This window comes from Ascaphus truei, chromosome 4, assembly GCF_040206685.1.
Source record: "Ascaphus truei isolate aAscTru1 chromosome 4, aAscTru1.hap1, whole genome shotgun sequence".
NCBI classification, from domain to species: domain Eukaryota; kingdom Metazoa; phylum Chordata; class Amphibia; order Anura; family Ascaphidae; genus Ascaphus; species Ascaphus truei.
In genome coordinates, this window is record NC_134486.1 from 309,082,017 (window position 1) to 309,107,763 (window position 25,747).

General features: G+C 42.5%; 1 protein-coding gene across 1 annotated transcript; it reads right to left on the reverse strand.

Annotated features, from left to right (window-relative positions):
• Positions 1 to 971: 971 nt before the first annotated feature.
• Positions 972 to 24,629, reverse strand: TNFAIP3 (TNF alpha induced protein 3). The gene is made up of 9 exons (XM_075597830.1): positions 24,254 to 24,629; positions 15,319 to 15,620; positions 7,886 to 8,076; positions 6,570 to 6,717; positions 5,968 to 6,138; positions 5,019 to 5,199; positions 3,437 to 4,329; positions 2,700 to 2,926; positions 972 to 2,362 (listed from the first exon to the last, which is right to left on the reverse strand). Exons 2-9 carry the CDS (start codon positions 15,614 to 15,616, stop codon positions 2,096 to 2,098), a joined length of 2,376 nt encoding a protein of 791 aa, XP_075453945.1. The 5' UTR covers positions 15,617 to 15,620; positions 24,254 to 24,629; the 3' UTR covers positions 972 to 2,095.
• Between the last annotated feature and the right edge of the window lie 1,118 nt (positions 24,630 to 25,747).

Sequence of the window (25,747 nt, forward strand, 5' to 3'; positions counted from 1 at the left end):
TCACATTAGGTATGACATGTATGGGTAGAAAATTAGCAACAATCCGGGGGGATGGGGGGGGGGGGTGAAGGTAGAAGGACAAGGTTCAGGCGGCCCACATGCACCATACAGATACACACATCATACAATAAGCAAGCTCTATATACATACAAAATGCACACTAATCACACTCACCAGATACACACACCATAAACAGACACACATACCACACACCAGATGCACGCAGCATAAAGCAAACACGTTATGTATATTTCCCAATCACACGTGCACCAAACATACTATGCAAGCATTTTATACACATACACACACCTGCCCCGTACATATACCGATGTAACACTTTTTTGCACCAGCTCGTGCATTACAACGAGTGCGATTATACATTAACAATCTTTTCCCCCTGCCGGCTCTCCCTCCTCGCGCCCCCCTCCTTACCTTCGCTCTGGCGTTCTGACATTACGTTGCCATGGCAACGCGGCGTCACGTTATCCCGCGGCATCATTTGATGCCACGTTGCCAGAAGCCATCTGAGCCAAGGTAGGTGAAGTTACAGAGGCCTTCGCCGCTCCCCCGGGAAGAGCGCGGAGCCTCTGTAACCGCTGCGCCCCCTGCAGATAATCTCGCGCCTCCCAGTGTTAACACTCCAAGTAATACATTGCACACACACAATACATGCACCATATACACACACACCATTACCAGCAGACCGCAGAGAGGAGCCAGCCCATAATGACTTGAGTCGGTGAGCTGAACACAGACCCTGCTCCTCTGCTCCGCTCTGCTAGCGGCCCAAATATTTGCACTCTGACTGGCCCGGATGACAATTTCCCCCCTGACCAGCCCGCCCGTCCGTCCCTTAATATAGAATCATGCACCGGGTGCTGATGAGCACACCCCCTATCCGAAAGAAACATTGTAAAAGCTGCATTCCAAGAAGTCATATGAAACCAACTTAATAAAAACAATTGTAGATCTGACTTGTACGGAGACTTTATTATCCTTGTGGCCAAGTAGTGATCAGACCGAGACAGTCAACAGAGCAAGACTATTCGTGTTCTGTTTTCAAACTACCATCCTGCTTATTTTTCCAGATAAGAAGTGTCTCAAGGTCACAGGCAGATATTTGAACAAAAGAAACACGTTCTAGCAATGTTTAATAGTACAGAGAAAACCTTACAGGTCTCTTCAACAGTACAGTTTTGTTACAGTACAAATGATGGAGACCTATGAGGTTTTAAAAGCTCTCTACATTATAGTAGTGTCCTTCAAGAGCTCTCTTGTTGGTAGCAAGAAATATATCACAACCAAATGTACAGACCAACGTGGCTTCTAGGACTTTGAACAAAGTATTGTAAAGCGATACGATGAGACCATCAATTAGGACAGGACTTTCATGTTAAAAATGCAAAGATTGTACCAGAGATTATCTGGTTGATTAAAGACACCTTCAATCATCACGGTTATAGATTTTCATAGTGGTTTCAAAAAGATGGCTCTAAAAACACATTCCTGACACTTCTGGACTTGGATTATTTCTCTGTCTGGATGTGCTGCCCTAATATTAACATATGGTCATGTACCAAGATGGGACATCGGCAGGTTATCACGCATGTGGCTGGAACATGTTCTTCTTAGCTTTCAGTTTCGTAACAATTCTGCTGGGCAATTCCCTATTTAAACACTCCTGCTGTCATTGTGCAGTCGTGCTGGCAGGGAAAGGGTTACATTAGCAGCGTAAAATAGCAACTAAAAACCACATACAAATCAGATAACATAGCCACATAAGATCCAAGTATTTTTAAATCTAAAAAAAAAAAAAATTTGTACAGCACAACATGGTATACATATACATTTTGTCTTTTCAAGCAAAATATAAATCACTTTTCAGCACGTTTACTAATATATATATATATAAATATATATATTAGATAAATATTCAATCATTCCAACCTATATCAAATAAAAGCACATTCACCATTTACAGAGCAATTTCCATTGACATCTTCCAAGGGAAGGAATAAAGTGTTTTGAAGGTAGCACCATTTTCTGTGAACTTGCTTTTATAATCCTCAATCTTTTAGCAGTCTTTTGTGCTCTACTACCCATACAGTTGTTTGAACTGGTAGCACTCGTTGCAAAACCCATTGCATCTGTTGTTGCCGTAGTGATCACAGCCTGTTGCCCGGCAATACTGCTTGGGAGCGTCTTCTCCAGCTGGTTTGTGATGCCCGCCGGCTCTGTGCTTGCACTGTTCACACAGTTCATCGTTTCTGCATGCTACCGTGTTGCTGCAGAGATTCCTGGCGCATGTCTTCAGCTGAGAGTCAGAGTTACTTTGCTTCGTAGTCCTATGTGGTCCTGCTCTCTGGAAGAAAAAAAATATATTGTTTCCTTTTAGAACATGGGCTGCTGCTTAACAGTCAAGTACTAGAAAAGCTGCACAAACAGTACTGTTGAGCTGCCACAGGTGCTCATGAATCCAGTAAGTCAGAGAGAACTCCTGTACAGTAAGCGAGAAGACATCCAGGCACTCCAGCGGCCTAAGTGAAATATAAAATGTGTTTATTTAAATCAGAATCCTGGAGTGCCTGAATATCTGCTTGTTTACTGCTGCTTAACGGAACACGAACAAGGGCTTATATAGAATGCGTATGTGGTACACCGAAAAGTCGATTCTATAATCTGCAAGACTTCACACATACCTCAGTTTGTCCGAGTAGCTGCTCTTCTGTCTGTCTTGCTTCTTGATATCTGTGGTTCTGTGCTTCAATGAAGCATTTTTGACAGTAACCTTCAAACAGTCTACTCCCGAGGGTGCTGCACTCCCGTCCTAAGCAACGAGTCATATTCCTAAAGGTAGCAACACTTATATTGCCTTGGCCTTGAGAAGTCTTCTGGGATCGTCTTGAACCGCTTTGCAAAGCAATAACTGCAAACAGAAAGTGTGAATATGTTAATGGGACGTTACTATCTCAATAAGCAACAAACAGCTGCAACTACTGGACAGAAAAGCATTTTCTTCTTTAATTATAAAATACTGTACATGTCATTACACATCCATCTTGCATTGCATGGAGTTGTAAGCAAGCCACCCATTGGAATATACATGACTCGAATCTGTTGCAACATCAAGTTACCAATGTGTTGACCTAAATATTCTATATCTAATGAGTAAACAATATAAAGGTATCAAGGTTGTGTACTGCAGAGATGTACAATCTTTTTAGTGACAGCAATGAGACACATAAAAACACCCTAATAATATGTATAATTACATACTGAACCCGAAATTTTAAGCCAAAGCACCGCATTCAGGGATCTAGTTTATGGAGACTGAAAGGGCATCAAAAATATATAATGAAAACTCGTGATATGTCTCCATTTTTCATCTATACCATAATAAACTTTCCAATACATTTATTGGTATAAAACAACTTACTATTGTTCTCCCGAAACTCAAAAAAGCATAATGTGCAAAATCCTTCATTCTGCGGAGTCCCAAAAAATGTGCAACCAGATTTTCTACACTGTTGGTTAGCTGTTCTCGCCTTCACATTGTAAACAACCATGGATTGTGAAACAGCAGGTGACTCCTGGGTCTCACTGTTGGATTCCTCAAGGCCTGACAATATAACTAAACTCCTTGATAAATGATCAGGATCAGAGATGGACCTCTGAAGGATCATAGGTGGGAAACTTGAGCTGATTGAACGTTCTGTAGTCCTTTTGAAGCAAGAACTGCAAGTGCCATTAAAAGTCCTGGTGGTATCCTGAAAACAGACATTACACCTTATAATGTCTGCATTCCTCACCCTCTCCACATCATTGTAGGGAGGAGGTTTTTTAGCATTGTGACAGTGTTCACACAGTCCATTGAGCTCCACATTTAATGTAAACGGACAGTCAGGTGTTTTACATTTCATTGCAGTAGTTTCACTGTAAAGGAAGCCACTGGGTGCACTGGGAAGTATAGACAGAGCACCTGCAACCGACTCCATTTGTCCTGAAGGTTCAAGATATTCAGCTTTGCATGCAACAGATTCGGTCTTTTGTGTTTGCTTCTTAGGCCTGGTTTCCCGTTGTCTCTGTTCGAAACATTCATGGCAGAAAGGCTGGGTGCTTACAGACATGTAGAAAGGGCAGTTGGGGGTTTCACATTTCACCTCAACAAGAGAGAGCTGAGACAGGGACATCTCAAGTCTGCTTCTAATACCAGTTCCCCTATTGGTTTGCTCTGAATTATCTTTTTGCCACCTCTTGTACTCATGTTGTACTAGCTGAAAGTAATCTTCCACCAAATTTATTTCTTTTGGTAAATTGCCTTCACCCAACCTGTGAAGAATAAAGCAGAGATTGTTGTATCGTTTCTATAGTATTTATAAATGCATTAATAATCCATTTACACACACAAAGTATTTATATAGTTTAGTTTGATTATCCATCAAATCACTACTGTACTCAATACAGTTTTTACATAGTATAATACTAAATCAGGAAGTGTTTAATTTTTGCTCAAGGAGACAGCAATTCACCCCATCAGAAGTTATAGGAAGGTTTCAAAATCTGTGATTTACAAAAAAACAAATGCAAAAAAAATAAAAATAAACACACCTTTGGAAAATCTATTTATTAAGAAAAAGTATGTTCAAAAATCTCAATTTTTTAAGATAAATAATTACATTATTTGTTGTTATGTAGTTACATTAAAAGTGGTAGGGAGTGATTAGACAGTATGTCATGAATTATCCTAATTCAAGGGCCAGTACTAACTCCAAGAGATTTTGGCCACCTACTTTATCTCCTCGTGTCCTAAGAGGACATCAGTTCAAGTGTAAGCCCTGCGTTCACTGGGCCTTTATTGTGCTGTTTTATTCGTAAGAAAGTGAATTCACAGAACTATATGAAAATTAAGAGACTTGGAAAAAGTCCAGCAGTGTATTTCCGAATCGTAGCTCAGTGTTCTACCTTGTAAGCCTGGCAATTGCTGGGACTCTACATATATTTATATCTGTGAGACTTACTTGGCTGCATTTATTATGTGTGTTGTTCCACGGTCCCAGCCTTGTATGGGGATTTCCATCACAGTTAAATACTCTTTTAGCAGCTTCTCTTTTACTTTCTCTTCAACTTCAGTCAAAAAATGAACTTTCAGATCTTCAAACTTTTCTCTCTCACCGATGACCAGTGGAATAGCCCGAATTTCTGTTTCCGAAAGAAGACATGACATCAGTTATTTGGTCAGATTGCCAAAACAACAGAACATTTCATTCGTTTCCCGTCTGGACAATCAGTGGTAAGAAGTCAACAGAAATAAACATTCTCAAAAAGGTGCTAAGGATTGACATGCTGTGTATTTTTATACAATATATGTCTGCCGCTTCAATTCTATTAATATTATATGAATAAATATCTGCAATATCGAACTAGAAAACGAAGAGGAATATTTTTGGTATCTTTCACCAGTTATATCCCCACCAAAAACAGAAATGCTTTTGTGCTCTTCAAAACAGAACCGAGAATTTTTTTTCTTCTTCAAAGAGTAAATATAAAGCAAATACCGAATACAGTATATGTATACTGTAAGGTAATGTTGTCCCAAAGTTATACAGTATATCCCAACTCAGGCCTTTACAGAGACAAACGTAGGGTGGACTGTGGGCTATATTTATTCAGGAGTGCTACTCCACAAGACGCCTGCAGCACATCTTATGGTCCTTTGCAGCCCATTCATGTGAACGGGGTGTAAGATGTCTTCTGGCCATGAAGGGGTTTTATGGAGAAACATTCCTTCGTAAATATGGCACGTTATCGCCCAGTCTCAAATAGGTTGTAAGGTGTCTTCCAGCACAAAAGATGTCTTATGTAGCAACACTTCTTAGTAATCATGACCCTGTATTTTTAAGTAACTTGCCCAAACATACAATACAGCTGCAGCATTGTACGGCTCTTACAACAAAATGTTTTTCGCACCTGGACCGCTGTCTTTTAGCGTGACGAGAGGTGCAAAGTGCTGACTGTCGTAGCCAAGAACTATGGGGTATTTGTAGCATTCTTGTGCAGGCCAATGAAGAGGCAGGTAAATTCCACCAACGCTGAGCGGTGAAAAACTGGAGCCAGATTGTAAGCTTCGCACAACTTTATCTGTTAAGAGAAAAAAACACAACGTATTACTCAATATACATTTTTGGTAACAAAGGAAGCAAATGTTCCCAATATGCTGCATAAGTACAGTGCTTACTGCTATTGTACTGGTCATTTTGAATGACAATAAACCAAAGATGAACTATGAAATGTAAGAAAATTAAAAATACTATGCAAATCAGCTGGACTTCTAATGGGTGCACTTTCTGATCTGATTATAAAACAACAACAAAAAAAGAAAAATCACCCACATGCAATAATATAGGAAATAAGAGTATTTTAATGATGTGACTGAATTACGGGCATGTGCATAGCTTTTGAAGGTGTGGGCACAATGGTACGGTATGGCATTTGTCTATTAACAGAATAGCATATCCCTTCACACTATGTACTTGTTATTTAGCAGTCTCTTCAGCATCTAACATATTTACCTGCAAGAATGATAACTGGCCTCCGAAGGATGTTAGCTAGGACAAATATATGTATTTCCTCCAGGCAATTATATTGGAGCCCACTTTGGCCCACTAATGTTTCAGTGGATGCCATTTTGACAAGATGTTCCCATTCGTCATCCCAGTTCTGTGGATAAAACCAAAGTTAATTAACGTACTGTAAATCCATTTTGTGTCCGACACGAACTACATTGCAAAGTACAATGGTGTTACAACGCAGCTGATGACTACGACATAAAGATTACATTAACTTTAAAGAGCGAATAGCTATAGTTCTAAAGAAATTTCCATGTGGGCATTGTCACGGAAGCCATGATTCCTGGCATTCCGTCTTGAATTGAAGCCATTAGGCAACGATAATTTCTGTTAGGGCTTCTTCACAGAAATACAGCAAAGAAAGACAGAAAGAGGTCATAGATGTGTAACAGTCAATATTATGCTAAGGAAGCACATGGTACACCCTTGTTCTAGATATAGTGGCAGCTCTGAGTGGATTTGTGTAGGCCATTTACAGATGTAGCCACATTTACGGTTCTCATGGCAATGGGTGAAATGCTAAAAAGCCGAGGGGCTGGGGGAGGTGGCTGCCGCGATGGTGCCGCGGGTGTCCTCTCTTTTCAATGGGACCTCCCACAGCATTCATCCTTCCGGGCCATACGTGCTCGTGCGCATAGTAAGTCCGGCTACATCTGTAATTACCACAAAATCCAAGTGTTTTTTTTTTTTTTAAGGTTGAGTACGTTTAAGTGTTACCACATGCTGGCAAGACTGTGTAAAAATGAATTATTAAAAACACACACACACACACACACACACACAATATAGCAGCCGTTATTGCTCCTGCTGGCGCATTGTAACGGGATACACATAATGTGCAAGCGGTAGCAGATACCATTGTGAAACAATTAGTCGCGTGCGAAAAAGGGACAAGGCTCACACATTATTGCCAGCAGCTGTAACAATGCCTGCTATATCTGTGTATGTGCATGTATATGTATATGTGTATGTGTATATATACACACATATATATATATATATATATACACACACATATATATATATATATACACATATATATATATATACACACACACATATATATATATATATATGTATATATATATATATATACATACACACACACACATACATATTTTATATGGATATGGCCGCTTTTGGGATTCCTTTTGGCACTCTACGGAAGGTTTCGGGCTCTTCTTCTCATGCCAAGCACCAGTTAATTTTAAGTAGCTAACTTCATAGATGGTGAAACACTGGTTTGTCTGGTGTCTTACCCTTGTGTTGAAACGAAGTCCTGTTTCGATAAACTCCACAGACTTGACAGATTCCAGCTGCCAGCGGAACATGAAGTTGCGGGTATCTGTTTCCCTCAGTGCGCCGAACAAGGTCTTTCTCAGCACCAGGTCAGTGTCTTGAACACCCCACATGTACATGGATGTGGCGTGCAGCAGGCAGTTCCCATCACCTAAGCAGAGGATATATACAGAAATATTGAACCTGATGAACACATTGGTTAAGGAATATTTACCCACATAGCAGACCATTTTTTTCCTGTTCACTCTAACACTTCTGATTCTCTACAGCACATAATATTTACCAGTTTGCCTGTTATAAGACGGTGTTCTTTGCAATGCATTTTTTTGCTCATGCACAGAAGGTGTTCCGAATATTGTGTGCGTTGCAAACCAAAAAACAAAACCCCACAAAAGTGCAGGGCAAAAAAAGAAAAAAAGTGGCACATAGGACAAAATAGGTAATATAGCCAATTAGGTAATGGAAAACTTTAAATGTTATTTCTATCAATATCTGTGACAGTTATTTTGATGTCATTGTAAAGAAGAATGCAATATTAAAACTTAACTCACTTAATAAAGATGCCATTGAGTCACAGTCATAGGACCAAAAGGAAATACAGTACATTATGGTTCAATTACTCAAACTTCCACTTCACCAACAATTAGTTTTATTATCAGATGGTAAAAAGGAGTCATGAAAATAAAACAGCATTCTGATCAGCAATGTAATGATAGCGCAGAAAGAAGAAAAAGTTAGACATGCGGTGGCCAACCTTTTTTTCAGACGTGCTGACAAATGTGCACAATTGTTTGGCCAGGCCAGTCCTACTGCCCCTTCTCATTACCTCCTCTCACTCCCGCCTACAAGACATCTCCTACGCTGCTCCCTCTCTAGAATTCCCTACCATGCACCATCAGACTCTTCCCCAGCTTTCAGACATCTGAAAACTCTCCTTTTTAAATAAGCCTATCTGGCACACCTCTAACATTCAACTCCCTCCTCACTTGCAACCCTATTGTACCAGCTGTGTGGCTGGACCAAACTCCACGTTATCCAACACCCCCGACTCCCAAACCTTAATGGACCAGCTGTGCCGCTGGACAATACTACATCCGGAGGTATACTCTGACCCTCAATAAGCAGTCAATCTGTCGCGCTTCTTTATCTCCATGTCATTCTATTTATGTAATGGATATCACTCTGTACACCCACTGTACCGTGCAGTTAAATATTTTGGCTAAATATATAATATATTTGGCTAAATATATAATATTTGGCTAAATATATAATATATATATATATATACACCTTTGCAAATGGCTTCCCCCCCCCCCCCCTCAATGCAATGCTTTATTGCTAATGGACACACACACTCACAATCACTAAAGATTAACTCTCCCTGCATTCCCTTGCAGACTCCAACACTAACCCCACTTTCACTTCTGACACCAAGAAAATAAGGTGAATAAAAAATAACTTGAGCCTCTGTGTATATCTCTGCTGCTTGCATTTCATATGATCAGCCCGTTCCTATCTTGTTTGCTGATCTGTTGTGGTGATGGTCAGGTTGGTATTTTTACGGCTCTCAAAGCTAAAGGCCTCTCACCCACACCAGCAGGAGAAACGTTGGTCTTTTTGATGTACTATTTTCACTAGGGCTATGCTTATAGTCCTGGTGATGGTGACGCCAGGCTGCTGTCGCTGGAAAAATCAAATTGAGATGACTTCTGGCGATCGCGACCAAGCCGTCGCGTCTACTATAAGCGCACGCGACGGCGGCAATGCATTTGTTTTGACGCGGTTTCGCTGTTGCCGACACTATAAGCGCAGCCTAATATACCTTTTATACTTCAACACGTTGCGTGCTATCTCTTGATTTCCGGATTTATGCAGTATCCTGTGTGTGTGTGTGTGTGTATATATATATAGTGAAGCGGGTAGCCGTCACTCCGATAGAATTGGGCAAAAGGTCTGGTGCTTGTCCCATAAATAGATAATAATAATAGCATGTTCTTGTATAGCGCTGCTAGTTTTACATAGCGCTTTAAGAGACATTTTGCAGGCACAGGTCCCTGCCCCGTGGAGCTTACAATCTATGTTATGGTGCCTGAGGCACAGGGAGATAAAGTGACTTGCCCAAGGTCACAAGGAGACCGGGAATTGAACCAGGCCCCCCTGCTTCAAACTCTCAGTGCCAATCAGTGTCTTTTACTCACTTAGCCACTCCCTCTCCCTATATATAGATAGATATAATTACAGTTTTATTATTATGATCATTTATTTGTAAAACGCTAAAATATTTAACTATAACCGTATAATATAACTGTAAAAGCAATAGTAACTAAAAATTTGTTTTATAAACTATAAATTTAAAGGATTACAAGTTAAACTCTCAAAAATTCTCAGAATTTAAGTGGCAGTGTCACTTATCCATTCTGAGATAAGTGTTCGAGGGGACTGATGTTCGAGGGGACTATCTGCCTAACCCCAGTTTAAATATCTGCAGGCTGGTGGTGAGACGGGAGCTTTGCAGCCTCTTGTTGCCAGGTCTGAAATATTTGGTCATTTTTCACATTTAGCCAGGTTCCCCCCTTCCGTTGCGGACCCACCCCCTCCTTGTACTCACCGCCGTTCGCGGAGTGGTGTGGGGGCATGTGAGCGAGCAGCGCGCTATCGCAGGGATGCGGCCGGTTGCCGGGGACGCGTGCGGGCCGTTGCTAAGGCTGCGGTCGCGTTGCGAGGGTCCCGGCGGCTCGCGGTGCAGGACGCCGTCATGGCAATTGCGTTGCGCATGCGCAGTGATAAGCGCGCGAACGCTAGCCTACCAGGGAAGGCTCTTGGAAGGGACTACAAGTCCCATGAGCCTCTGAGCGCCCCACGTGACGCCAGGGAGCCAATAGGGCTAGAGTATATCCCTGCACAGAGGGATTGATACATTTCGCGGGCTCTGAGCACGCTAGGCAGTCGGCGCCAGGAGCAGCTAGGGGAAGGAGGTAGGGTGCAGGAGTCAGTGACTCCCTGCACTAGGCCAGCAGCCCCTAGGCCCCAGATAGCCCCGAGTCACCAGTAGTTGAGTGTTGTAGGGACAGGCCCCAGGTTAGGGACCCTGCCCCTTACTACCCAGAGTCAGTTAGGGACACAGCGGACGCTGCGCGTCCATCCAGAGGTTTGGGCTCATACCTCCGCAACCGCTGCAGAGGCCATCCGGGTGGGATCGCCCCGGACGGTAGTTCCTGTGTTCCTCCGTCATCGGATCCTTTGCGAAGCTCCTTGGCAGGCCCGGGCACTGGAGTGCTCGGCAGGTAACCATCAACAAGTGCACCAACGTTCATACACATAATATTATTACGGGACTAGTGGCTGCGCAGTCACACAAATCCTCTCCCTTTGAGGGTGCGGGACATGTTTTGTGGGGTTATTGGACACGGGGTGGGATCACCCGGTGTAGGTGGGGGCGTCCTGCGAGACGCTGTAGTCAGTGTCTCCTCTAGAGAGGGACACCTGTTGATATATGAATAAGTACATGCTATGCAGTAAAGTCAGTTCTGTTTCACCACTGTTTGCTTAATGTGATTGTTTCCTGTGAGGGCCTCCTCCCACTCCGTTGGGATCCCTCTCAGGTGGAGGCGTTGCACCACGAGATTGTATTATATGTATGTACCCCAGGCTCCCCAAGCGGAGGCTTAGGCTCCTGAGAGCCACACAGGTTACACAGCATTGTAGTAGCGTCTGTATTCACAGGGAATACCCGTTACACACACCATGCCCGGAAGGTCCCAGTTTGATAAGTTTGGAAACCCTGGACACCGCAGGCAGCACTAATTACTTGCCCACTTCTGCAACAACAACAACAAAACATTTGTTGGTTTGACTTGCTGTGAAATGTTCCTATAGCACAGAATAGAGATAGCGTGTGGCATGAAAGGAGTGTGCTGGAGATTTAACAGATGATAGTCATAGTGCGTGTACAATAATTACCCTCCGGCTGTCTCTATGGCACCCGCACAAACACAAGTAGTAAACTAACCACAATGCAACGTACGTGCTAAAAAAAAAAAAGCTGTGTGTGCTGTGCACGCGCATAGTAAGTGAAACTTCTTTGACTTTTGTCACAGAAATTGACTTATAACGCGCGTGCTCGGCACACATGTGTCAGTGTGTCAGTCAGTGAGTATGTATGTGTTTGTTTGTGTGTGTGTCAGTCAGTGTATGTATCTGTGCCGGTCAGTGTATGTATCTGTACCGGTCAGTGTGTGTATTTGTGTCAGTCATTGTGTGTGTGTGTCAGTGTATGTCTCTCTCTCTCTGTGTTGTGTGAATGTCTCTCTGTGTCGGTCAGTGAGTGTATGGGTGTCAGTCAGTGTGCGTGCGTATGTGTGTCAGTCAGTGTGCGTGCGTATGTGTGACAGTCAGTGTGCGTGCGCGTGCGTCAAAGTGTGCGTGCGTCAAAGTGTGCATGCGTCAGTGTGTGTGTGTATGTGTTTATTGGCAGTGGTACCAGCATCATGAATGTTGAGCGGGTGGGGGAGCTCACAGTGGGGGGGAAGGAATAGGCACATCATTCAGGGGCAGTGTTCGGTACATCACTGGGGTGTGCGTGCGTGCGTGTGTCAGTGTGTGTCAGAGTGTGCGCATGCGTGCGTCAGTGTGTGCGCGTGCGTCAGTGTGTGCGCGTGCGTCAGAGTGGGTGCGCGTGCGTCAGAGTGTGTGCGCGTGCGTCAGAGTGTGTGTGTGCGTCAGAGTAAGTGTGTGTGTGTCATTGTGTGTATGTGTCAGTCAATGTGTGTATGTGTCAGTCAACGTGTGTATGTCAGTGTGTGCGTGTCTGTCAGTGTGTGTGTGTCTGTCAGTGTATGTGTATCTCTCTGTGTGTACCGTATGTCTCTCTGTCTGTGTTCTGCCCCCTCTCTCCTGACTCTCCCCACCCCCAACGGAGCTGCGGACCCGGGGGGCTCAGTCTGAGTCTTCTGAGCAGATACCCCCCCCCACCCCCCGGCGGCGCGCTCAAGCTCCCCCCTTCCCCACCCCCCGGCGGCGCTCTCAAACCACCCTATTCCCAGGCTGTTAGGAGCGGCGCCGGCCTCCCTCCTCCTGTCCATCGGCATGGCAGCGGGCGGGGAACGGCGCCGCTGCCAGCCGCTTGTGCGCATGCGTGGCATGGCAGTGGGCGGGGAACGGCGCCGCTGCCAGCCGCTTCTGCGCATGCGTGGCGCGCGGCATGGCAGCGGGCGGCGGAACAGCGGCGCCGTGGCAGTTAGGAGCGGCGGCTATCGCCGCCGCATGTGAGCAACTGGGTGTGGGTGTGTGGGAGGGTGAGGGGTGCGGCGGCGACTAGGAGCGGCGCCGGCGGCGATTAGGAGGGACATGTGACAGGGGGCGTGTGAGAGGAGCGGCGTCCATTACGTGACGTCACTTCCGTTTCACATTTCGCCCCCCATCTATCCAGTTTTATCCCATCAGAGGTGCCACTAAAGAAGTTTCACTTCAAAAAAAAAATATGACATTGTAATCACTTTAACCACGTTCTGTACGTGTGCAGGGTGTGCAGGGTGTGCAGGGTCTTTTCTTAACTCCGCTAGTGCATGGGTGGCCAACTCCAGTCCACCGACAGGTCAGGCTTTAAGGATACCCCTGCATTAGCACGGGCAGTTCAGTCAAAAGACTGAGCCGCCTGTGCTGAAGCAGGGCTATCCTGAAAACCTGGCCCTTGAGAACTGGAGTTGGCCACCCCTGTCTGCTCCAGGGCCTGTGAACCCCATGGCTGCCAGAGCTTTGGCAACCAAGTAGTTAAGCTTATGGAGATAGTCATCACGTTTGCAACTTATATTAGAGTCGATGATGATAAAAATAAATAAATAAATAAATAAAAAACACACACACTTATCTCGTGACCCTTTCACTTTTAACGCTGTGGAGGCTCAGGAACGCAGCACCACCCTTTCATGCAATTCACAAAGCAGGCAGGTAAATTCCCCCCTCCACACCTATTGTAAAATCTAGAACAAAGATGAGATTTGTTGTGCCTCCGCATTTCGTGTGCTCACAGAGAATGATCGCTATGAAATTCCCTGACATTTGGAATTTCCCAGTGCTTAGGTATGTGACTAGCCATTTGCTAAGATCTATTGTAGTTTTTTTCTCTCTCTCTCTCGCTCTCTGTTCTTTCAACACTGAAGCACACACTGGACTTTCCAACAAGGGCGGGGCGAGGCCTGGCTGGAATGTATTTATTCGTCAGGCACGTGAAATCCCTGCAGCCAATAGAAGCCGGAATTTTTTTTTTCTCTCTCTCATATGAAGTTTCAATTTTTATATTACCAATTGTCTTCCTCATTTCCTTCATTCTCATATCCTCAATCGCATGTGGGGTGAATCACTCAAAAAAAAACAAAAAAAAAAAACTTTTCTACAAAGCTATTCAATCACACAATCGGCTGTTAATAACCCTTTTGCTCTACGGCAATGTGTTGCAATACCCTAATGCAATGGAGGGGGTTATTAAGGAAATGTGACAGGTAGATCCTTGTCAATCAGGACTAATACAGTAAGTAAATTGGTATTCAATCTGTTTGATGGCACAGAACTGACACATTCCCCTACTCCCAAAGTAGGTTCCATAGAATCACTATAGCATGAATTATACTATATTTATACTATACTATTATACATGAACTAATGACAAGTTGAATAGCTTAAGGCAGAAATCCTCTCCAGAAGCCTACATGAATTTAAGTCATATAATCTTCCTATCTTCACCCCCCCCGAGCATCTCCTGCTCTTTTCAAAAATGTTTCTCGAGTGTTATAAACATTATTGGTTTCAAAAAACGTATAAACACATTTGTTTTAAGAAAGGCATTAACCACCAAGATATAAACCACTAAACATATCACTGTCATTAACTCACTCTTGCCCTCTATGGGTCTGGACCTTTATCGCGCTTTCTCCCGCTGCCACGAACATTCAGTTATCACTAGTTATTACAGTATCAAGTTTATCCTTTCATACGTTTCCATATTGTAAAAGAAAGACACAAATCAACAATGTTTTACACTCCAAGAACAATTTGCAGTGTCCCCGGTAAGTTGCATATTGGAACTCGAGCTTAAACGTTTTGTCATATTTTTGAGATAATCACACATTTTACTTACAAAAGCAAACTTGTTATATATCAGCATTAATGCTTCTCTATGGGTATAGTGCCATGGCAATTTGCACTATTTTTAGTGTATAAAATAGCATAGAAATTGGTCCCAAGTATCTTAGATAAGAAAGTAGAGGTCGAATGAGAGGTACTGTATGTAGCATCACAAATGTGTTACATAAACCCTCCAGAAATAATAAGAAACAAAAAGGGTTTAAAATGCTGTTCAGATGAAAGGAAAGTAACCCCAAAATAAAACTTCACTTACCATTGGTCTTTAGAGGAACCAGTTTCCTAACTTCTCTGCACCAGTTCAGTTTCTTCGGGCATTCCAATGCAACCTGCATGGCTCTATCAATCAGAGCCTTCTGTAGTATCTCCCGAAATTGTAAGCAAAAGTGGAAAATCCTGAACATTTCAAGAGTGTGTTTGTGCATTGTTTTAAAATGGTGAATGATCCCATTGCTGGGTCTGACAATATCCTGTGGCGTTCTCTCTCTTATTTTCACTGCCTTTAGCATGTTGCTCATGTACAGAGCCTGAGGAAGAACTTGCTCGCTTGTCATCTTGCTATAAAAGAGTGAAGGGGGGAAAAAAAAAGTCAATTGATATTTGTACCATGATCATCTGTCTAAAGGCTGTAAACTTCATAAAGTAGAGCCAAGAAATCCCCTACAATTACAAAATGGCTAATACAAGTTTCCGAGATTTCACAAATTTAAAAAAAAAAAAAAAAAAAAGAAAACAATTAGTCATTCAGGTCTGATGTAATTTATGTCTTCAAGATAAGAAATAAATGTAGAGGGGAAATACTGCATAAATTTGCACATGAAATTCACCAGGATGCTATGCTAGCCAGCTTCCTATACATAATGTCATCTATTACTTACTGTACATTTTTAGAAGCACAATTTAAATATTCCGTACCGACGAACATTAAATATTTCCCCAAAACAATATTTGAACAAGGTTAAAACGTCAGTGTATTTATTATTTTCTTTTTTCCCCCTGACTTACTGAACCTCTAAACAAGGGGTTCTCAACTGGCCATCAACAGGTCAGGTTTTAAGAATATCCCTGCATCAGCACAGGTGGCTCAATCAGTGGCTCAGTCAAAGACTAAGCCACCAGTACTGAGACAGGGATATCCTTAAAACCACACCTGTTGGTGGCCCTTGAGGACTGGCGTTGGCCACTAATGCCATCATAGAGAATGGTACAGTGTACTGTAGCAATAGTCACACTGGACAATGTGAAATTACGCCATCATCTTTTAAGTGTTCCTAACAGTAAAGCAGACATTGGTAATGAAATGGTACATGTCCTCTGTGTGCATGATTTGCACAATATGTATAAAAATATACATGCACGTGTTCACAGGATACCTCGTGATTATTTCAACCTACATGGCTGTGAGGGAATTACTTCTCTACCCACTTGCAAAATCTAAGGTCAGACAAAAAGAATTAACCAACAGGTTATTTTCTATGTGGAAGTTAGTCCAATTTTAAAAACGATACATTAGGGCAAATGCTGTAGCGAAAAATCCTGTAACTGGACTACAACATTAATACACTTAAGGGCTTATTCTACATCAAAGAGTTCGATCCGGTCATTTTCGGATGAAATTTCCCATTAACTTCAATCGAGAATTTTGTTGAAAAACGGCTCGAATTGCACTTCTGCCGATATAGAATACGCCTCTTTTATGGAAAGGACAACTTAACCTTTTCGAGTTAACTTCCGAATATTAAACATACTGAAATAGAGCAGTACTAAAAGACCAAAGAACAAAAGGAGAATGTCTGTCACTCAGTTTTTACTGTATCAAAATATACATACTGTTAATGCCATTTAGACAGCACACTCCAAGAAATGTTGAGTACATGGAAAAATACACGTCTCAAAACAAAAGAGATGCTGCAGTGATGTCAATATGGGAATCATCAGGAAGAATATTAATTCCCCAGTGACTAACTGCATGTAGAGTCATCTTTGAATACTATTGTGTACAATTGTGGGCTATTCATTATGCAATTTCAACAAGACAGTCTGGGTGTTGGGTTTCTATTACTATCCTATGGTATTAATCCCTTTCTTAACAACCCAATATCCTGGCACTGAAGAGAGAAATAGCTTTTCTTTGATATATAGCTCTGATTTATACACCACACTATGCAAAGAGTTTTTGCCCGGTATGGTTCACAAGGCACGTGGAGCTGTAACTGGGATTAAACATTGGATCACTCATTTCAAAGGATCGTGACAATACCATAAGACCAGCCCTTCTCCCAAATATGGAAATGCAAATTAACTTTAATATAATTAATAGCAAAATCCTCAAAATGATGTGGTTACAATTTCAAAACCTCCCACCTCTAGCACTTTTACACAATTCACTATTTGTGTAGAGATACTTAACCCTTGCAATATATATATGTGCAAGATGCTAGCTGTAGCCACACCAAGGGTTAAGGGTTTTTAGCGTCCTCCTTATTTTACTTTCTCTGTCATCCAAAACACTCTGCTGTCACATTTGGACATAAAAGCACATACTCAACCATTAAAGTATTAACTGGGACCAATAAAAGATGCCACGAAGCAGAGCATTTAAATTAGTATAACAGGATCTAATTGAATGGAGATGAAAAAAACATACATTATAATACAGAGAGTATTTGGGTTTAGTCATTGATCAAAAACTAATGTTGCTGTGCTCGAATGTACAGTACAGTATAATCATTGAGAAATAAAGGGGCATAACTATTTTTTATCCAATCTCCCAAATATTTGTACTGAGCCAACTTTCTAAAAACGTGGATGTAGGGTGAGAAGGAAAAGTATATTTCTCCACATGAACAAGGAGCATCACAAACAAACTACTTCTTACAGTGTGACGAGTCTTTACTTCTATTACGGACACCCTGTATAGGTACATACAACAGGGGAAAACAGGTATTCATGGGGAGGTAAAGGAACACTAATTCAATGAATACACAGGTCTAACCTTCCCCCCCATCCCTCCCAAAAAACGCATTCACTCGCTTGGACGAGTGTAAAATTGTGGGTGACAGGTGAAGCGCTTCAGAAACAGAGCTATCACTAACCACTCTGCTTCCCAAAATCGTGTCCCACAATGCATCACATAGTGCTATGCAAGGCATTAAGGGGTGCGACTTTGGGCAGTAGGGCGGTGTTTGACAGCTCTGCTTCCAAAGAGGTTCTGCAGCAGCTGCTGTGGACAAAAAGGCCTCCCACAGTAGCCCCGTGCAGGTAAGTAACATTTTTGCATTCCTGCTTATACATACGCCCATGTGTAAACATATTAACTTGTCTACGCAGACTGGGTTACAGAACATAAACCAAATTTAGCAGAAGTAAAATGAGATTATATTAACAATATTTGTGTCTCACGCAGCTGTGTTACCTTGAATATTTACAGCTGGTACAGAGGCCAATCAAATTATTTATCTACAGTACACAACAAGATGTACTTGTACAGTACATTGCAATATATGATAACTGTTACTTTGGTTATGTAATTGTGCAGTTTTGCTGAGATCATCATGATAAGAACTGTTTATCATCTGTAGACATGATTCCAATCTTTAAATCTGAGGGTTATTATAGTATACTACATATTATATATGTGATCTCTATCCTTGATGCAAAATAGCAGGTGGACTAGGAGGATAAATATCAAGTCCCTCACTGATGAGTCGGAAGCGCTGCTCTAACCAGCACTGTATTTTCAGCAGGGGATCAGAGGGACATTTGCCCCATCTATAGTGCTGAGGGTCAGTGAATAAATGTTTGTTGCAGAATCTGCAACCACTACTATGACATCACAAAGTCTTCCAATTCTATCCCTGGCCTTTTTGATGAACTACCAGACCCAAATGTTGTTGAATATTTCCATCAATGAACCACATAGTAGTTGCAGTGGTCATCCATGTGATATCCCAATAACAGAAGTAATAAAATAGATTGAATGCTGATGTTACAATCATTTTAATGACTGCTAGTTTTTCCTTATAATGTAATATACGGGTCTTTTGTCTCATTGTTGCACTATGCTATGAATGATATGAGCAAATAACAATTATAACAACAATTGGGCATAAATAACATTCCAAACAAAAAACATCAACATACATGTATGTTATTTATGCCCAATTGTTGTTATAATTGTTATTTGCTCACATCATCAGCCTCTCTATCACATGTACCAAACTTTAATGAATACTCTCAATAACTTAAAGGGGTAGTGTCTCTTAGTACAAATGAGTGGCATTTTTAATAGGTTAACGAGCTGAAGGATAGCTTTTTATATTAAAACTACACCTGTATGGTAACCAATGCTACCACTTGGCTGGGAGAGAGTTGGGTGCGTTCTCCTTTGATGGGCGGAAGAGCCCAGCAGGCATGGGAGACAGATTAGGGAAGAGAGCTGGGGAAGCAAAGGACATAGGAGAACCTCAGCCAGAACTCTGGAAGGAAGCTGGTCAGGATTGAGAAGTTCAGAAGTCCATCCGTGGACTTTGATAGGATCTCTACACCCCCCCCACCCCACCTGATGTTATATGTTATATGTTTTTTATCCATGTGGGGTATGTAATTAACAACTTGAAGCTTAAAGGCCTTGGAGCTCATGTGATGAAATGTGAATATTGTCTGTAATGTTATATGAAACCCCAATAAAAAATTTCAGTTAAAAAAAATAATCTACACGTGTATGTTTAAACATTTTTTTTAACCTTTTAAAAATGCCAGAGTTTTTATAATCTTCTTCTAAAGTGTATTTTTGGTGATAATCTTGAACATGATAGGCTTCAATCCAATCCCTAACCAAATCCAAAATATATTCATTTTTAACAAGATGTAAATAAGTAAACCAATCACTGTAAGGCTGATTAAATCCTTTGTAAGGAAGCCAATTACACTGGTAAATAATTAACATTTTTAGAACTGCTAGGAGGGATTGGCCCTTTTAAGGCATTTACGAATCATACTCAAGTTTATATTGTCGTTGTAGAGGTAAAAGTCATTAACTACATTCTTTGAGTACTGAGGAAACGCCGAATAAATGTTCTTTTTGACAGGAAAAATTCTGTATTTAAAAAGGAAGATATTTGGATAGAACACGTTCTGAAGATTAGAAGAAGATTAGGTGTCTTTAATTACTTTTTCAATCGGAAGTGCATTTAGTGAGTTTTTGCCAAAAAATGCACTTAATGAGCTTTACCTCTACAAAAACATGTGGAACTGCTCTCTACAATAGTGCGGTCAATACAAAAATGTACCAATCGTGGTAATCACTGAAATCATGTAACAGCTTCCTGTTTTGGAGAACGTTTGAGCTAAAAACATGTTATGTAATGACGCGTGTCCCCTTGGCATGTCATAAGGATGGTGCCATTATTTATTGGCTCACATGACAGTTCTGATTTTTCATTTTTTTCAGATATATTAGATTTTTGTAATATTTGATGAATTGGGGGCGGTGGGATTGCAAAAATGAAACGTGGTTCCCCTATAGGTGACACTCATGAACCATAAAGGTTGCTGCTTTTAATCTTGATAGGAAATACATAGGAAATACATAACTGTTATATAGCAGGTGTTAAGTAAATTACTGCTTACACTTTATATATGCGGGCGAGTGACAATGCGCCTTTAAATGTCCCCGCTGTGCTGTTATGGCAGTTAGCTGTGGGAGGGATGCATAATCTTGATCAGTACACTCTGCAGGGACTACTAGATCTCTGCTGACAAAACGGTTCAAGGTAAACTAAAACCAAAACTAGGTGAAAGATGGCTTGGGTGTATTTGCATCTCATGTACATGTGCAGATTCCGATGGAAAACGTGCTCAGATGCATCAGTTTTGAATTTTAGAATTTACGTGCTTTATTTAGATGTATATATACAATAATCCTTTCCAGGGTAGGATACAGAAAGGAAAAAGGTAAATATTCCACAGCGAGCAGTTGCAACTCTCTCCCCTCTAATCCTTCTTGCAGGCCTATCAAAAATGTCCTTGAACCATTGTAAATTGGGAGAAAAAAAAAGTTCCCCCCTGAAAAATCCTGCGGCCTGGGATAAAACATGTCAGGCTGAATCAGATGAAGCTGAAATTCCAGCCTGATGGTCTCACTGCTCTCACACAGGAAGGACATCCAATGAACAGTTAGGACAACACAAGAGGATTCTGGGACAAAAATTGATAATGTTATTTTTTTCATTTTAAATCAGCAGATCTGATATTTTATTTTATGAAACAGTCAGGGTAGCACTTGATGTGTTTACATTTCAATCTGGATAGCATTTTACCTTCAAAGCTTGTATTCCCCAACATTAAAGAGGCCCAAATATACAGTTCTTTTCATTGGTACAACGTTCCTTTACTTTCACAAATGCTTCCTGGCAGTTTTTTTTTTTTTTTTAATGTAAAAGCATTTCTTAGCTGGTCTCTTAATATTGCAAGAACTACTTTTTTCCGATTCACTGCAGTCATCTTTCTCAAGTCAGATGTAACCTCCCAATGCTGTCCTGGGAAAAGCAGTATATTTGTTATATTCTGCAGTCACTGTTAATGTGTTTTTTGTAGCTAGACTTGTAGTTTGCAAGATTATACATATCAAAAACAACAATTCAAATTATAGATAAGATGGAATTTCTGATTTCTGCAACTGTAATGTACAGTATGTTATGAGGTGGACTGGATTGTTATGAGATGTCTTGAGTATTTCCAATTGCAAGTCGAGCCTAGTGTCAGTCTAAGGCCTTGTCCAGCTGGCCGCGATGACACACATTGCGGCAATGTGTGTGGCCAGCGTGAGCAAGCGCGGCGCTTACCAAGCAAGCTAATTAGAATCTGCCACTCGCTCATCACGTGAGCGATACGCCCAATGAGGGCGAACCAGCTCTGTGACGTCTTGGCCGCCCCCCCCCCCCCCCCTGCCTTAGGCCGTGTCCATAGATGGACAGGCCGTGCTGAGGCGTGCGGACGCTCCGCGCTGAGCCCCTGCATCCTCAATGAGGATGCCTTGAGAGGGGGCTCACGCGAGCGTCCGCAGGCGTGCGGAAGAGTTGGAGGTTTCAGCCGAGCGCCAAGCTGTTTTTCAGCGCGCTGTCGGCTGAAACCCTCCAATGAGAGTGGGGCTGCGTCAACGTCACGGCGCCGTGACGTCGACGTCAGTGCGTCGCGGGCGATTGGCCCAGCGACGTCACTGCCGCGCCTCCCTACAGTCTCCCCCCACCTCCGATCGCGGACGCTGGCTCGCCTGTATGGGCATGAAATCGCCCAGCTTCTGCAGGCGAGCCTCAGCGTCCGCTCGCCTCAGCACGGCTCCCCCCCCTCTATGGCCCGGGCCTTATAAAGCAGGAGTGGCCAACTCCAGTCCTCAAGGCCACCAACAGGTCAGGTGTTAAGGATATCCCTGCTTCAGCATAGGTGGCTGAGTCAATGACTGAGCCTCTGGTTTGAGTCACCTGCGCTGAAGCAGAGATATCCGTAAAACCTGACCTGTTGGTGACCCTTGAGGACTGGAGTTGGCCACTCCTGTCCTAAAGGAATAGTTTGTCTCACTACATATTTACAATTGTGGGCCATTCAGGTGATTATGGTATGTGCGGAGGATAAGTAAGGATGCTGCAGCTCACAGTATGCAAGACTTCATTTAAACTCTGGGATGTAGAAGTGAGAAAAGGATAAAGGTGGAACAGGGTGAAAAAGCCTATTTACTAAAGTCTGCTCACAGCAAAAATAATACACAAAACTTCCTATCATCCATGGAAGAAATTGCTAAATGACCCCCAAGATATTTTCACAGTAATAGGAATGTAAATATGTTAAACAAGTAAGGCTGCGTCCCCGATAGTGCTGAGCGCTTACCGCGGTTACTTACATATATAGATATATGTAAGTCCCCACTCACGCGGTGCGCTCGCGTGCACACACGCTCACCGGCGCACGGCACTCAATGCCCCCCCCTCGGCGCCAGCGGGGACTCAGCCTAACAGGATGGAAACATTCTTGCTAAAGGTCAAAGGCTGATGCAAAATGGAGGTCAAACAAAGCTGAGAAAACATTGCCTCAGAGAGACTGTCTGGAATTGTTACATCGCTAAAGTAGTGAAATAAAGATCACACACTTTGCAGCAGTTGGGTAGACACATTTTCAATGTGTTCACTTTGATATTGTGTTTATGATTTGAACCAGATGTATTTGGTACTGGTCACATGTAATTACAATGCTATGGTAAGCCTTTAATAACAAATGGTCTGTCACAAGGAATTACCAGTAAAACTATAGGCAGGCTCGTCACATACACCCTATACTATGATACTGTAACCAAACGCTGTAATTACTAGGGACAAGTAATGAGATAAAATACAGCATAAAATACCCAGTCATGCTGATCATGTAGCAGACGTTATGTCATCCGTTGACGCGTTGCGTTAACACTGGCGCGTTACGTAAAAGTAGTGCTATTGAAAACCATGGTTAAAGAGATAACAGACGTGGCGTTTATGGGGTTAATAACGGCAGCTACATCTGCCTGTTGGCTTTTCTTATATTAGTGTATCATTCTTTTATTTATATTTATTAATTTCAGTGAACAGCAGTTAAAAACCACAATGCTCCTAATGTGTAATACTGTGTACATGAAACACTTGCTGCCGTATTTCAATGCATATATTCAACTCTGCCTGATACTCAGGTTATATCTGATTTGACCTGACAGTGTGACAGGAAACTCCCAGCAGCACTTAGCACCGGATCATACCAAGAGGCAGAGAGCGGGGGAACTGGCAGATTTTGGCGCCCAGACAAAACATGATTCACGTTGGAAACACCCCCCTCCCCCCAATATTTAGGCATTTATATATAACGCGAGAGAATGGCCCTTGATTCACCCGCATAATAAAGAAATGTAATGTATACTCATCCTCCTGACGCAGTAATTGCCCCCGTACTCCTCTGTGAGGTCACAGTCTGCAGAGCACACTCACTACACTCTGTCACATAGCCAGTCATACAGTTACCCCCATGCATGTATGTATAGGGTCGCTAGCTATGCCAAACACACATGGGTTATATATTTATACATTATGGTAATGTATGTTGCTGGTTTTCTATGTACAGCACCCCCACCCCAAAATACTTCCCGCACTATTGCCCACAGGGATTTCTCTTACCTTTAAGGAGAGTGGAGGTGCTGTAAATGGTAAATCCCAGGTTGTATCAGTGCACGCTGAGCTGGTGTTGCTGCTGTGCGGGGGACACTGCGCTGTACTTGTGTTACTGCTGTGCGGGGGGTTGTGCAGCTGTTGTCAGTGCACTGGGCTCCATGGAAGGGACTGCTGCTGCTGTAGGTGGTGCAAGTCCAGATCTCCCCCTTCACCACAACCTTCCAAAGCTTTGCCGGAGGGGGATCAGTCTGCACTAACCCTGTTTGGTTCAAATCTAATCGGTCTCACTCCTCCTCCTCCCCCCCGTCTCTGTGCTGAATCGCTTTGGGGATTTCCGAGACGGGGACTTCCCAGCCACACAAGCAATAACAGGGAGGAGGCAAAGCTCGCAGCTCATCACGGGCGGCCACCAGGGGGAGCACAACCAAACTACAGCCTGTAACGCTGGTCACTGCACAAAGATCACATGTATTTTTTTGTTTGTGCATCACAATGATAGTTCCTCAAAGTAGTGTAAACCTTTATAAAATGTGTGTTGTATGAATGTCTCATACATACAGTATCTTGAGGATTTTCTACTTACAACAAAGTAGAAATAATCATGCAGTGTTCTGACAAATTGCAGAAAGTGTGGTGATGGGTTCCTTCTCTTAAGGTATTAATGGCCCCAGTAGATTATCTTGCAGTAGAATTGAATCAGCAGAAGTAGTGCTCACATCATACATGCAAAGAGACAAAAACAGCCCAATGGTGTAGATTGTAACTTAGCTTGTTTATGTCATATAAAGAAATGGTAGATGTACTCACAAAAGTACAAACGGATTGTACACATAAAAGTATCTTTCGACGGTCTGTGCCTGCAAATGTTCCCACACTCCTTTAGAATCTCCTGCCTCGCCGGCTGACAGTGGCGTCTGACGTCACTTCCTGCTCGCGGATGACCGCATCCGCTGGTATCGGGATAGCGATGCGCTAGGAGAGGGGCTGTGAAGGAACTCTGGCGTCCGGCGTCTTCCTCTCTTGGTTGGCTGCAGCACAAAGAAGGCTCTACGCGTTTCGCTGCTTACTCATACAGCTTCCTCAGGAGCATGCGTCAGACGCCACTGTCAGCCGGCGAGGCAGGAGATTCTAAAGGAGTGTGGGAACATTTGCAGGCACAGACCGTCGAAAGATACTTTTATGTGTACAATCCGTTTGTACTTTTGTGAGTACATCTACCATTTCTTTATATGACATAAACAAGCTAAGTTACAATCTACACCATTGGGCTGTTTTTGTCTCTTTGCATGTATGATGTGAGCACTACTTCTGCTGATTCAATTCTACTGCAAGATAATCTACTGGGGCCATTAATACCTTAAGAGAAGGAACCCATCACCACACTTTCTGCAATTTGTCAGAACACTGCATGATTATTTCTACTTTGTTGTAAGTAGAAAATCCTCAAGAGCCAAGATTTTCATCTAGCCAGCATTGTACCAATATACTGCACAATTATTG